At 44.9% G+C, this 14,179-nt stretch overlaps 1 protein-coding gene across 1 annotated transcript in view; it reads left to right on the top strand.

Annotated features, from left to right (window-relative positions):
• Positions 1–14,179, top strand: part of LOXHD1 (lipoxygenase homology PLAT domains 1) — a 165,085-nt gene that overhangs the window by 131,728 nt on the left and 19,178 nt on the right. The window contains exons 34-35 of the mRNA XM_069001530.1: positions 1,447–1,564; positions 9,680–9,857. Of these exons, the coding sequence (XP_068857631.1) occupies positions 1,447–1,564; positions 9,680–9,857 (296 nt within the window). The remainder of the gene's footprint in view (positions 1–1,446; positions 1,565–9,679; positions 9,858–14,179) is intronic.

Below are 14,179 nucleotides of genomic sequence, written 5' to 3' on the forward strand. Positions count from 1 at the left end.
ACCACAGAAAGACAAATAAGAAGAAAAAGGCATTTTTCAAAGAGCAAATATAACCCTTAATAACTAGAAATGGACTGGGACCAAAATGCCCAGTCCAAATGCCTCTGGGAGTGCAGAGGAAGCAGTGCCTGGATGAAAACTGAGAGGCTCGAGCCAAACCTTATTGCTAACATCTGCAGCAATGCATGCTCAGATAATGGTGTGAGTATAATCACATTCATCCTGCGGGGGGTAATCTGAACAGAGGCTGGTAAAGAAAATGGTTTTTTCTCTACATTCTGGCACTGCACAGCTATGGGAGGCAGCGGGCCTTGCCAGGAATGAGATATCATCATTATGGATTGCTTCTATTGTGGCAATGCCCGCATCTTGCAGGGCTCTTCCCAAACCACTCAGCACACTCAGGTAATTCCCCCAAAAGGAGGAGTTTGCATGAAGGAGAAACATCGACAGTGCAGTGGTCACCATGTGCTTGGTAAACCCTCTGGCTTTGGCTGCCATTCTCCTTAGCAAGGGTTAGATTTCCAACTCCAAGACCACAGCAGGTCTCCAGAGTATTTGGGGGGAAAACTTGAAGATACTTGCTCTGAACAGAGTAATGTTGAGCCTGAGGCAGCACATTCACTGAAGCAAGGCACCAGTGATGCCAAGAGGGAGGGAAGGTGCAGTCTTAGCCAGTGTAATCTTCTTTGGGAAGCACATGTTAGCTGTTTTTTGCCTTCTCCTGCTTCCTGCTGATTGCTATGGATGAGCAGCTCCTGCACATCCTTGTGCCTGTACACGGTGGCCACGCACCGGGGACAGTCTTTCATGCAAGGTTACACAAACCCACCCTGGTTCTTACCACAGGCAGAGATAGTTTGCAAATCCAAATCCCCCAATTTCATCAGGTTGTTTTTTTCTCCCTTCTAACACAATTTCCCTGTGCTTACTAAACTTGGGTATTGGACACCGACCTGCAATCCCAGTGCCACATTTAGCTCAGCTGCAGCAACTGCCTCTCTCCACAGCAAACACAAGGTTTTGTGCTGCACCTCAGAGAAAGGAGATGAGGCAAAATTATTTTGCCTTCTAGTTGGAACGGACCAAGGACAGGCAAGTGGGCAGCTGCCAGGAGGGAGGCGATGTGCAGAAGCCTGACTGTGAGTCGCTATTGTTCAGGTTACAAACAGAGCGGTAATGTATGCTACAGACTGCCTGGAGCAGCTCCAGGTGGGCTGTGTTTTCCAGGGAAGGAGGAATCCCTGTCAAATCTGCACTGAGGTGTCTTGCCAACAGCACAGTAGCTGGTGATTGCAGCTCAGGAAAGCTCAAGTCCAATAAAGAGCACTCATAAACTTTTGATTTGAGGCTGTTGGCAGGACGAGGGCTCCAGCACGGGATGGAGACGCAGAGAGGCTGTAAAGCAGCAGCAACACAACCCCCTTGCTCTTCCAATCCCTGCAGGTTTGAGCGGGGCCAGGAGGACAGTTTCATTATGGAGATTGCTGACATCGCACCCCTCAGGAAGATGAGGGTCCGGACGGACGGGAAGGGGACGCGCCCGCACTGGTTCCTGGAAAGGGTAACGCACTCAGCATCGCGCGTCTCACACAGCATGTGTGTCCTGCAGCCTCTCACCCCCCGGCAAAGAGGAGGAAGGCATCGAGTGATTCGATTTTACTAATTTCCTACACTTTTTCTGTTCAGTTTCTCATGGTTTTTCCCTGCAGGAATTGAGTCAAGAAAGAAGAGAGCAGAGGGAAAAGCTGTGTTGTAAATCTTATTTTATGGTGGAATCACCATGTTTGGAAGTGTTCAAAAGGCTTGTGGGTGTGGCACATTTGTGGGCTGTGGTTTGGTAATGATCACTGTGGTGCTGGGTTAATGGGTGGGCATGATCATATTGGACATCTTTTCCAGCCTAAATGATTCTATGATTTCACCACAGATTCTGCTGTTAAATCTCACTCTCCTTCCCTGCACGAGCCTTGGTTGGTCCCAATTTTCTGGTCCCTGGGATGTACCCTCAGCCCCTGCAGATCTCTGCCATGTGGGAATCTGCATCCATGGGAGGATGTCTGCCAGACAGAGACACCGTGGGCTGGGTGGGATATTTCCAAATAATCCATCCATGCAGCTGTATCATCCCATCTCTCCCCTTTCCTTCTCCTTTAGCACACAGGCAGATTTCTTTCTTTTCTTGTCCATACAAGTAAGGTGTCATTTTTATCTTGCATTTTGAATGGAATATGCAAATTGATGGTATTTTTCCCTGATGTCCTACCTTGCACAAAAGTACAGTGCTTGCCTTTATCTTTGCTGACAAACCACCAGCTCCTTGTAAGGATCACCTCTGTCTGGGCAGTCAAAAGTAGTTTGCCTGTTGTGGGTCCCTATAATTATATTTCTAAGAGAGAAGGGGAATGCTGTGTTGATTCCAGACCATCAGATGTCATTAATGGAGAAACACATCTCTGCCATTTTCCTTTACCATGCTTTTCCTGGAGTTGATATCTTGCTGGATTTCTGTATCTTGACCTTTTTATGAGAACAGTTTAAGACCCAGCAGCTTAACCATGGTCAGGGGAGCACTGCATGATTTTTTAAATCGGGTTCTTTATCCTTTTTGACCGGTTTACAGCAGTCTTTTTCCCGTAGATAATGTGTTTCTAAGCATTGACCCTACATAGCCACCAGTTTTCAGTGAAGTGATTAACTTCACTTTCAGAAGGGTTTCTGTGCTGCAGTACCATTTTTACTTCAGCATTTCCACTTCTAAATGTTTTCTCAGCAGCTGGGGAAGGAGGGGAACTGAAAGAGGGGGAATTCATATTGGGAAGAAATTCCTTACTGTGAAGGTGGCAAAATACTGGCACAGGCTCTCCAGGAAGATTGTGGCTGCCCCATCCCTGGCAGTGTCCAAGGTCAGGTTAGATGGGGCTTGGAGCACCCTGGGATAGTGGAAGATGTCCCTGCCCATGGCAGGGGGTGGGACTGGATGAGTTTTAAAGTCCCTTCCAACTCTCTGATTCTATGATGATTCTTGTGCAGCTTCTCAAAGGATTAGACCTCCAGCACATGTCTTTAGAATAGATGCCACAGATGCACAGTTTTTCTCTCTGTGCCTGAGGAATAACTCAATCTGTTCTCTGATTTGATTCAGATGTCTTGGTCAAACTCCCTTTGTAATTTCTCACATGCTTTCCCCTGAGTTTTATAAATCGTATTCATATAAAATTAAATCAAATAAAGCTTATTCATCCAGAGACATTCCAGGTCTTCCAGTCATGAATCAGCAGCAGCACAAAGGCAAGGGATGGCTGAATCTTTAGTTGTGCCTTACCACTTTCCTGTTCCCTACTCTGTCCAGGCATTCCAAAACCTCAGCCTACTGGACTGTCCTACCAAAAGCAAAGCTTTCCCAGGGAAGTGGACAAAAAGGACTCTCATTTGGACCTACCCAGTGGGCTCATAGCCACCTTCCAGCTCTACAGAAGCGCAGGTGGACCATGCACACAAGAATAGGTCTGGACAAGAGGCTTAAAAGAGGACCTGTAAAAGTGAGGGAGAGCAACTTTTTACATGGGCTGATAGTGATAGGAGACAGTGTGACAGTTTTAAACTAAAAGAGGAGAGATTTAGATTAGCTATTAGAAAGAAACTCTTGGCTGTGAGCGTGGTGAGGCCCTGGCACAGAGTGCCCAGAGAAACTGTGGCTGCCCCTGGATCCCTGGCAGTGTCCAAGGCCAGGTTGGACAGGGCTTGGAGCCCCCTGGAATAGTGGAAGGTGTCCCTGCCCATGGCAGGGGGTGGAACTGGAAGGTCCTTAAGGTTGCTTTAAACCCAAACCATTCTTTTATAATTCTATTATTTTAGAAGCTTATGACAATTATGCCCATAGTTTCTATTTTTCTTAGATAAACAGATCACAGAGGATTTTCTAACGCCAGTAGAAGAGACGTAGAGAACTGTGGAGAACTGTATTTACGTAGAGAACTGTATTTATTGGTCTATTGTATTTATTTTCTTTCCCACCTTCCCTGCAAAGGTAAACACAGCATTTGCATTCCCAGGCAGAGGGTGGCTACAGAAGCATTCTGGAAGAGGGGAGGAAGGATTTGTGTTCTCTGATTTGTATTCCAGCCTTAGAAACTTACGTAGCCTGGTGTGACATGAAAACTGATCGGAGCCCATTTCCATTTCTGTCAAAAGTGCATATTAAGACTGCATAATGAAATACTTGTGGGGGTAGTGCTAAACTCTCAGACAGATGGTTCACAGTTAGTGCTAACTAGCACAGTGAAATGAGAAGCTAGATTAAGCCATCAACCCCGTAATTAACCATTTGTTGCTCCATTTATCTACATGATATTCTCAGTTTTCTTGTTCTATTAAGCTAACAATAAATGATCTTTTTAATTCTCTTGGTCTTTTGGTAAACTGTTGCTAGCATAATTTATACTGCTTTTAGTTCACCAGATATAGAAATGCATAAATACCAATTAAAATGCATGAATTATCAATGATTCTGTACACAGCCAAAAGATTCAATTTACAAGCAGGCAAGTAGTCATATTTTTTTCTGTCTACATAAAGTACACTAAAATTTCATTCAGAATCTCAGTGAAGTAATGAACTTGGTGCTGAAAATTCAAACTGCGCCACAAGTAGCAGTAAGTTTTAAATGCTGATACCTAAACCCCTAGAGGGAACAAAATTTGATTAGTGATGTTTTGCGACAAAATGAACATTATTGATCATTACTATGCCCAAAAAGGCACCATGAATGTTCTCCAAAGCTGAACAATGCTCTCTGATCAGACCACTGCTGGGAGACAGAGAATGTGGATCTTTTCCACTGACCTAATGCTGAATCTCATGTTCTTCCGTATCAAGCTACCATGACACTGCTCTGTGTTTCTGAAAAATCAGGGAACAAAATCATAGAATCACAGAATGGTTTGGGTTGGAGGGTGTCCTAAAGTTCATCCCATTCCAATCCCCTGCCATGGGCAGGGTCACCTTCCACTATCCCAGGTTGCTCCAAGCCCCGTCCAGCCTGGCCTTGGACACTTCCAGGGATGGGGCAGCCACAGCTTCTCTGGGCACCCTGTGCCAGGGCCTCACCACCCTCAGCATAAAAAAATTTTGACTCTAATTAGGCAACCTATCTCAATGTGTGCTTTGGAAAGCTCTTCCTGGGATAGCTGGTTCCTCAGTCCCTGTGAAGATTTCACCTGCTGCCCAGTGTCTTTGCTGTGAAGTTGAAAATCTAGAAACAAGAAGGGATGAAAGCTGAGTGAAATAGCAGGAATTATGAGACTGTTGAATTCTGCAGAGTTGCTTCCCTCAGAATTTTAATGTTACTTTGTGCTGTCAAAGCCAGACAGATAAGAAGCTGCCTTAATGAAGCACTAATTGCATTGCATTCAAACGTCACAAGTAATCCTGCATGTGGGACTCGGTCTTTATTCAGTCCTTTCTCCTTTGTATAAAGGAGATTAAGAGTATTTGAGAATTATTATTGAGAATTGAGAATTATGTAGTTGAAGCTGACTTTTGTTCTTTGGAAAAGAGAGAAGTCTTTGTTTTACAGTCAGAAGTTCCTGGGTTTAAGTGAAGAATAAGGACATGCAACAGAAGTGTAAAATCCTGTGTTTGAACCTTTAAAGGTGAGTCCCAGGAGCTGTGTATTTTGGTGTCAGTGGAGTGGGGGACCCTGTGGACCATGTTTTACATAACATCTGGAAGGAGGCTGGGTAGGGGTAAATCAAATAATCGGACATGTCAAACTTTTCCATTTCAGGAGACACAGTGCAATTAATTTCAAATTGTTGGTTTAAAGTTCCTGTCAACTACTGTATTTGCTTAGCTACAAAGAAAATTATCAATATGTGATTCATATACACTCCTGCCACTTTCTTTCCATGCCTTATAGGTGTTCTACAGCCCAGTTAAGCTCCTTGCATAATTAGCAGGGCAAGTTTGAGCTGAAAAGCACACTGGATGCCCACGGCAAGTTCTAGGTATCCTAAAAAAAATAGCTTAGGTGCAATGTAAAATAGTGGTCTCATTGCCAAGCAGTAGCTAGTTAACTGGGAGGAACAGGCAGAAATTAAATATAGTCTCAGCTCAGCTCGCTGAGATGACTTTCTTGACCCTCATGATTGAAACCAAAATCCGGCATCATCCTCTGTGTGTGCAACACCCACAAACATCTCCTTGCAGGATGGGATTTATTTTCTGCTATTTTAGTCACTGAAAAAGGCTACATTCAGCTTTCACCCCTTCCAACAAACTATTCAGGCCCCTTCTGTAGTCATGAGACAGATGGACCTGAGAGAGGGGGCGATGCCTTGAAGAGCTCCTTACCTTCCCCCATTTTGGGTGGGATGTGAGGCTTCCCTGGGGATACCCAGGTCCCACCACTGACCACATGATGTGCTTGTGCTGGATGACCAGCATTTAGGGCGTCCACACGGGATAAGTGAGGCAGTGTACCCACATTGTGACCCAGCAGTCAGCCTGCCACTGCTGCTGCTTCTGTGTCCCTGGCTGTGATCACAGAATCGTAGTTTGGGTTGGAAATTACCTTTAAAGGTCATCTCGTTCCAGCCTTCTGCCGTGGGCAGGGACACCTTCCACTATCCCACGTTGCTCCAAGCCCTGTCCAACCTGGCCTTGGACACTGCCAGGGATCCAGGGGCAGCCACAGCTGCTCTGGGCACCCTGTGCCAGGGCCTCCCCACCCTCACAGACAGCAATTCCTTCCCAATATCCCATCCATCCCTGCCCTCTGGCACTGGGAAGCCATTCCCTGTGTCCTGTCCCTCCATGCCTTGTCCCAAGTCCCTCTGCAGCTCTCCTGGAGCCCCTTTAGGCCCTGCCAGGGGCTCTGAGCTCTCCCTGGAGCCTTCTCTTGTGCAGCTGAGCACCCCCAGCTGTCCCAGGCTGGCTGCAGAGCAGAGGGGCTCCAGCCCTGGAGCATCTGGGTGGCCTCCTCTGGACTGGCTGCAGCAGCTCCAGGTCCTTGTGCTGTTGTTCCCCAGGGCTGGGGCAGCTCTGCAGGTGGGGTCTCACCTGAATGGGGCAGAATCCCCCCCTCCCCTGCTGCCCACATTGGGGATCAGCCCAGGATAGAGTTGGATTTCTGGGCTGATATCCCTTGGGAAAAAAATGGTCATAAAATGAATCTCTTCCCCATCTGCTCCTCCTGTATCACCACCCCAGAACAAGATATCAGGGGCAGGGCTCTGTTTCTGTCCTTACTGCTTACAGGAGGGTGCATACAGATGCAATCACACATCCTGGGTGAGGGGCTGAGGATGGAAAAAGCTGGCATTTTGCTCCAGCAGTTTTAGTAGCCAGACATTTTTTTCTCAGACAGCATCTGGAGCGCTGAGCATGGGCTGGGTATTTGTGAGAGGCCTGACCTCTGTGTCTGTGAGTGCTCTCCAGATGACAATTCTAATCTGCTTCTATCCCCACTGCTTCCCTGGCAATTCCCTGCAAGCTTTGCTCAGGACATTTTGCTACTAACAGTGTCACTGTCATTCCCAAGCAGGGCAGAGGTACTGCTGGCTGAACTTTTTCCAGCATAGAGTTCATGCACTGGGTTGGGGGAAAAAAGGACATTTTCAGCCACCCTGATACTGCCCACAATTCCATTTTGTGAATTTTAGCCAAAGCAAACTTTCTGGGTTGGACTCGTAAGAGGATGCAGGCATCCTTGTTCACACATCCTTGAGAGAGGACACTTCTGTGCCCCAGCAGAAAGGCCACCAACCGGGGTGGGGGAGACCTGATTTCTGCTTGGTTCAAAGCAAGGGCTTGATGCAATATCTCTTGACTCACAGAACAGTTTTTTTGACCACAAAGTAATAGTGTCACTGGCTATGAATAAGCAGCTTTTTAGAAAAGTGGGACATCTTCTACCTCCAAAAATGTCCTGTCCCCTTGGGACAGGGGGGTGAAGGTGCTGTGTTACAGATCCCTCTTTAGCATCAGGCAGAGCAAAAACCCCACATGAGTGTCCTACCCACAGAACCATTCAATGCACAAATAGCGTGGCTTACTGCTCAGCTTTGGTGTAGCTGCTGCCTTCTTTAAAACAAACTGCTCTCCCTGGAGCAATATTCTTCTTTCGAAGTGATAAAGACTCCAGGAAGGCCAGGTTGGGGTCAACAGAAGGCTGCGAGCTGGGACACCTGAAGTTTGAGGACAAAATTTGAGCACATTGTATCTTGAGATAAGTTTTACTAAGTTTTTTTTCTTAGGCTGATATATGAGCATGCAGTGGAAGGGCACTGAGGTGGTGAGGGCCTGCATGGCACACCAGGAAAGGCTGAGGAAAATAGTTTTTAAGCCATGACAAGAAAAGGCTGAGGGGGAATCTGATTGCAGTCTTCTGCTTCTTGAAGGGAGGTTACAGAAACCACCGATCCAGACTTTTCTCAGAGGTGGACAGTGAAAAGGCATGAGGCCACGGACACAAGTTGCAGTGAGGAAAGCCCTGATCAGACATAAAGAATAAAATCTTCCCAATGAGAATGGTGCAGCCCTGGGATAAGGACTCAGAGTGTCTGGGGAATCTACACCCTTGAAGATTTTCACAGCTCGGTCAGACAAGGCTTTGCAGTCAGCCATGCTTGGAGCAGTGGGTGGAACCATGCACCTGCAGGCGTCCCTTTAATGTAACATTTCCCACCACTCCCAATTCATTCCTCTCTAATATTATGCCACGCTTCTCTGACACGTCTGGGCTCATGTTTCCATGGCCTTGGCAGAGGCAGTGTTTGCTGATGCACTGCTACACACGGGTACAGTCTCTGTTTCTCTTAGATGGTAACACAAATGGCAATTTACAGCGCTGTCTCCTGCCTTCCCTTCAGCTCCCCCAATATAGTGAGAACTTATTGCCAGGTTTTTGCTCTAGGCAGGTGTAATGCTTTTCTCCCACCTGACTGATGCTCCACTGAACCCACATCCAACAAGACATAAAGGTGGGTATTTTATTAGGCATTTGTTGGAGTAACTTGTTGAGCTGCTCTGAATTCATTCCCATTCTGTTCTTATCACCACGGCATCTGAGCTGCTTCCATGACACGTTAGATAGTGTGACTAATATCTGTTGCATACTGTTTGTTCTGTCACCTTTTCCCAGAGGGAGAAGTGTGTGAAATATTAAGTTTTGCTGGCCTAATTTTATCTTGTGCCTTGTTTTAACTTGTTTGGGCTTAGTTTGTGTCTCTCTACAACGATTTCTGCATGTTCACGCAAAGGAAGGCAGGCAAAAGAAAAATGCTGGGTGCTTCAAGGAGAGGTAGTGATGTTTTTAATAACTCTGTTGCTTTTTTGGAGTGAATTCCATGCTGGCTCACAGGAAAGGTCTGACTCTCTTAGAGATGAGCTTTATCTATAACTTAGGTCAGAGGAGCAAATTTCTCCTTTTGCTTTGCCCCAGGGTTGAAAAAGCTTTAGAACACAATGAAGACCATTTTTCAGGGCAAGCCAGAACAGCAAATACTGTCCACAGGAGAGAGTTCCATTCATCCCAGAAGAGCTCAGTATGGCCTTTGGAGCTATGGCCAAGCTCTCCCCATGTCCTACCAGATCATGCATTTTCTAAGTTTAACATTTGCCCTCATTCAAATAGTAACTAGAGTAAGTTTTTTTCCCCCATTTTGGCTCTTCACAGATCACCCTGAAGAATCTTACTAATCAAGAAGTGGCCACATTTACCTATGAGGATTGGCTGTCCAAGCTGAAAAATGACAAGGGAAGCTTGGTGTGTGAGATGCCAGCTTTCATAAACGACGAGCAGATGATGGAGGACACCACATACACTCTTCAGGTTAAAACCAGTGACGTTGGAGGTTGGTCCTTGCTAGATATTTTATGACTTTTCCAGTATGAAGTGTGGTTTTTAGCAATGGGAAAAAAAAAATCTGCTTCATTTGAATTTACATTTAAAAAAACGTAGTTTAGCTGGAATACAATCATTTTGGCTGGCTGTTCACCAGAGTTATTCTGAGAAACTCATTCTCTTCTGAGCTCTGGGCATAACATACTTAGACACAAGGCCCAGCTTTGACTTGTCTTTGATTCCTCTGAAGACACCTTAACAGAAACTATTACCAGATGAAGCTATAGAGGTCAGAAGCCGCATTTTTCTTTTTTGGTCAGGTCCATCCTTGTAGGGTGGTCAGAGCTGGTGTGCTTCAGGTTTTCAGTCAGCACTGTCTGCCTTGCCCAGAGCAGATAGCAATAATTCACCCACCTTTTCAGAGTGTTTTGAGAGCATTTATCTCAGGCTGTTATAAAACATCCCTAAATGCACACCAGATAGAAGAAGTGGAACAAAGTATACAGAAAGCTGCAGAGCTTCAAGAGCCAAGAAGTGGGGTTTCAATGTCATTTCCTGGGATCAGTGCCTCTTTTTATGGGAAGTTTTGTCAGGCTGCTGGATGAAAGCTGCAGCCACATACAAGGGGTCTCGTGCCAAGAGGGGGCAAGCCAGACATTGTCTTGAAGACACCTTGTTTCAAAGGTTGGTCCTCAAGTGAGATTCTGTCACACCAGTTGACATAACCACCTCCTGACCTCTAAATCTCTTTCATTTTTTTCTTTTGTTACTTCTTTTTTTTCTTTTTTTTTTTCCCCCTGGTTTTATCAGCAGTAATTTATGCAGCTTCTGAGGTATGATCTAAGAATATCAAAATTTCCCTGGCAGAGCACCTTTGTGCCACCTCACCATTTCTTATCTATCTTCTCTGCTGGCTGCTTGTCTGAAAAACATGTAGTTAAATACAAAAAACAAAAGAGAGAGAGGAAGATTTGTTTATGTATCTGGCCATCCATCTAATATAGTGGTAGATCTTTCTGTGACCTTTTTTGTGAAAACCAGTCCTAACTCAAAGGCGATGGAAATAGAAATGAGAGGAGAATAGAAAATGACAGCAGCAGCAGACAGATCTGCCCTTCCCATTGAATGAAGGATGACGGGTATTAATGAAGAAACATTTTATTTCATTATGAACAGCGACAACCAGTAGGAAAGAGCAGATTACAGAGAGGTTTCAGAGAGTCTGTTTGTGATTAGATCACACAGCTCACTGACAAAGTGCTGAACTTTATCCAGCTTATCTAAAGCAGGTGCAAGTCATGAACCATCTTCCCTTTTTGATCATTATGTATTCCACAATTACTCCTGGTTGGACCAATTCAGGAAGAAAGACATTTTATCCTTGGCGGTGTTTAAACACGTTATATCATCTCCTGCCACACTGACATTGTCAAGGAGCAGCAATACTGCACAAGGACTGGCATCAAATATGTTTATTTCTAGGTATAAAGCTTTTCTTTGCAATGGCTTTCAACTTTCCAGTGCATAAGTCACTGAAGGAAAAAAATAAAGCAGGCAAAGTAATCTCACCTATTTGTCATTCTCCAAAAGACTTTATTCTGGTTTTACTTCCTCCTAATCTAGACCATCCCTGGTCAATTCATCTGGGAGAGAAGAGTCTTCATCAGTGGTCTGGATAACCTTTCTGAGGGTCTCTCCCTCTTGAGTTTTTCTTCATCAGATTCAGACAGAGACTGCATGATTAAGTCAGGCTATATGGCTAAAATTAGGGAAAATGAATCCCACAAAGAATGTCCTGCAGCAAACTAGAAAGTATAAGCTATTTCCTCCCCACCACATACACGTGTTTAACAACAGCATTGTTTTACCTTTTCCTCAAAGAAACCTTTAAGCCACAGTTTGGCTTTTGCAAAGTCACTCTACTCCAATGATGATTTAACCTGCAGAGGTTGCAAGAGGAAAAGACTCCACTCTGCAAAGCTCATCACCTCTCTTCCACCACCAGCAGTACCTCAGGCAGCTCTCAGCCTACCCACAGATAAGAAGAGGTTGTTAGGGCATACACCTCCCAAATCAGATGGGTAATCTTTGGTTAAATCTAGGTCTTGATTTTAGATGTAACGCACAATTGGATTTTCTTCAAGGCAGGACTCATAGACATTGATGCCATATAGCCAGACCACCTGATGGCTTTTTCTGAGGCACAGAAATGTCCTTTGGCTGGTTAATTTTTACTTTTGCTATGCAGGCATCACATACATGGTAATGCAGTAAAGATGGAGAGTGAATAAATACTGCTTTCTCATTTTCCAACCATTAATGAAGCAGAAGGTTTTTATCTCTGCTGTTATAAGATTAATTAGGATGTTGTCAGCTCAGTTTCAACCTACAAATTACATAATTTAGGACAGTTGGTGTCAGTTCCTAGTGCCTTATTCCAGATCTTTGTTATGTCAAAAGAAGGAAATTCTTTGGCCTCAGAAGGCTGTGACTCAGGCCCAGAGTTTGTTTAAAAATGAAGCATCTGCTCAGTAAGAATCATATAATCATAGAGACTTCTGTTGAAAGGGTCCTCTGGAGGTTATTTCACCCATCTTCCTGCTCAAAGGACTGTTGTCAGCTAAACATTGGACATGTCCAGGGATGGTGATTTGCCACCACCTTCCCAGGCATCTGATCCAGATCTGCACCATATTCCTAAGAAACTTGTTTTTTTTCCTGATTCCCAGCCTGAACCTCCCCAGCAGCTTGCAGCTGTGGCTCTTTGGGGTATGATGTGACACAGTACATCAGCCTGTACTGACAGCCCTGTCACCATTGTCACTGCCCCTGCACATGGGGCCCTTGTGCATCTGCCCCAGCTCCTCTCGGGGCTTCTCCTCACAGTGATGTGTCCCAGCTCTTGTCCATCTTGGTAGCCATCCACTGAGCTCTTCTCAGTGTCTTGACACAACCCAGCAATTCAAACTGGCATTTTGCACTGAACACTGGACACTTCCTGCTAGCTTGGATTCTATCAGAATGTGAATGGTACTGCTGTAAACTTTGGGTCACCTTCAACTTCCCAGCGTGTGCAAGGTTTATTCCAGCCCAGACACAGGACTTTGCATTTCTCCTTGCTGAATTCCTGGGATTTCTGCTTGCCCAGTCCTCAAGTTTCTCAAGGTCCATCTGGGTTGGAATTCTGGCTTTCAGCATGTCAGTCACTCCCACAAATCTACACTTAGCTGGAAATACGCTGAGGAAACACTCTGCCATTGTTTAGGGTGTTGGTGATGAAGTTCAGTTCATTTGTGCAGATCCCAGTATCAATCCATGAGCTATTGCACTCATCACCAGCTGAGGCTGGTGCAACCACAGTACCTTCATCTCTTCATTTGTCTAGTTTTTTACAGTTCCTAAATGTGCCTGACAGTTTCCTGGAACTGGAAACAGCAACAACCACAACAAAACCAAAAAATATCACAGACCCAAATAGGTGAAATATACATTGATTTAACATTTCTGTTCTTTACTTTCCCATCTCCTGCTAATTGCTTGTGAGGGAAATGTCACAGCATGAGACCTTCATAAGCTTCTTCCTGCAGGGACAGTTTTGCTGAGAAACAGTTGGTTCTGTGCTTTTTGAGACCTGGCGTTAATTAGGAACCTGCTCCTTGCAAGGAAATGGACTTCAGTTTGCTTTGTTCCTCACCTCAGCAAGCTTCGGGGTCATAAAAAGTACTGCCAGATGAACTGTCTGAATCCCTGATGCTTTCTCTTCCTACTTAAACCCTTCCCAGGGAACTGTTGAAAATTAGCCCCAATTTAACATGGGCAACTTCTTGCATGGACACCACATGTTGCTTTTCCTTTCCTCTATATGACTCTTTTCCTCCTTTTTTTATTTTAGTAATTTTTTTTTCCCAGTCCTTCTGTAAGAACAGTCATGATTTCTTCCTAACTTCTCTATTTAAGTAATAGTTCTGTGGAAGTGGGACCTTTCTCCAGAAGTTTACAGTCCCCCTAACTTTGCACTGTGTTTGAATGGAGCTGTGGGAAATACTGTCTGTGTGGCTCAAAGTGGATTTATGATACTCTTGTGTAAGAAAGGGCCTGGCAGGAGGCTAGAGTTTCAAAGCTGGGCTATCCAAACGAGGGCAGCAGATGCTGAGTTTCTTTATAAGGCAGATTTGAGCTTGATGATCTCGTTTTCCTTTCCCAAAATTTAAGGGCCTTTGTTCCGACACAGCAATGACTCTCTGCCCACATGTAATCTATTTCTCTCCATGAATCTGCTTTTATATTATGGCATCAAAATTAAAATGCAGTCGTTTTGGTTGAATTATAAAT

The sequence above is a fragment of the Aphelocoma coerulescens genome (assembly GCF_041296385.1).
Source record: "Aphelocoma coerulescens isolate FSJ_1873_10779 chromosome Z unlocalized genomic scaffold, UR_Acoe_1.0 ChrZ, whole genome shotgun sequence".
Lineage (NCBI taxonomy): Eukaryota > Metazoa > Chordata > Aves > Passeriformes > Corvidae > Aphelocoma > Aphelocoma coerulescens.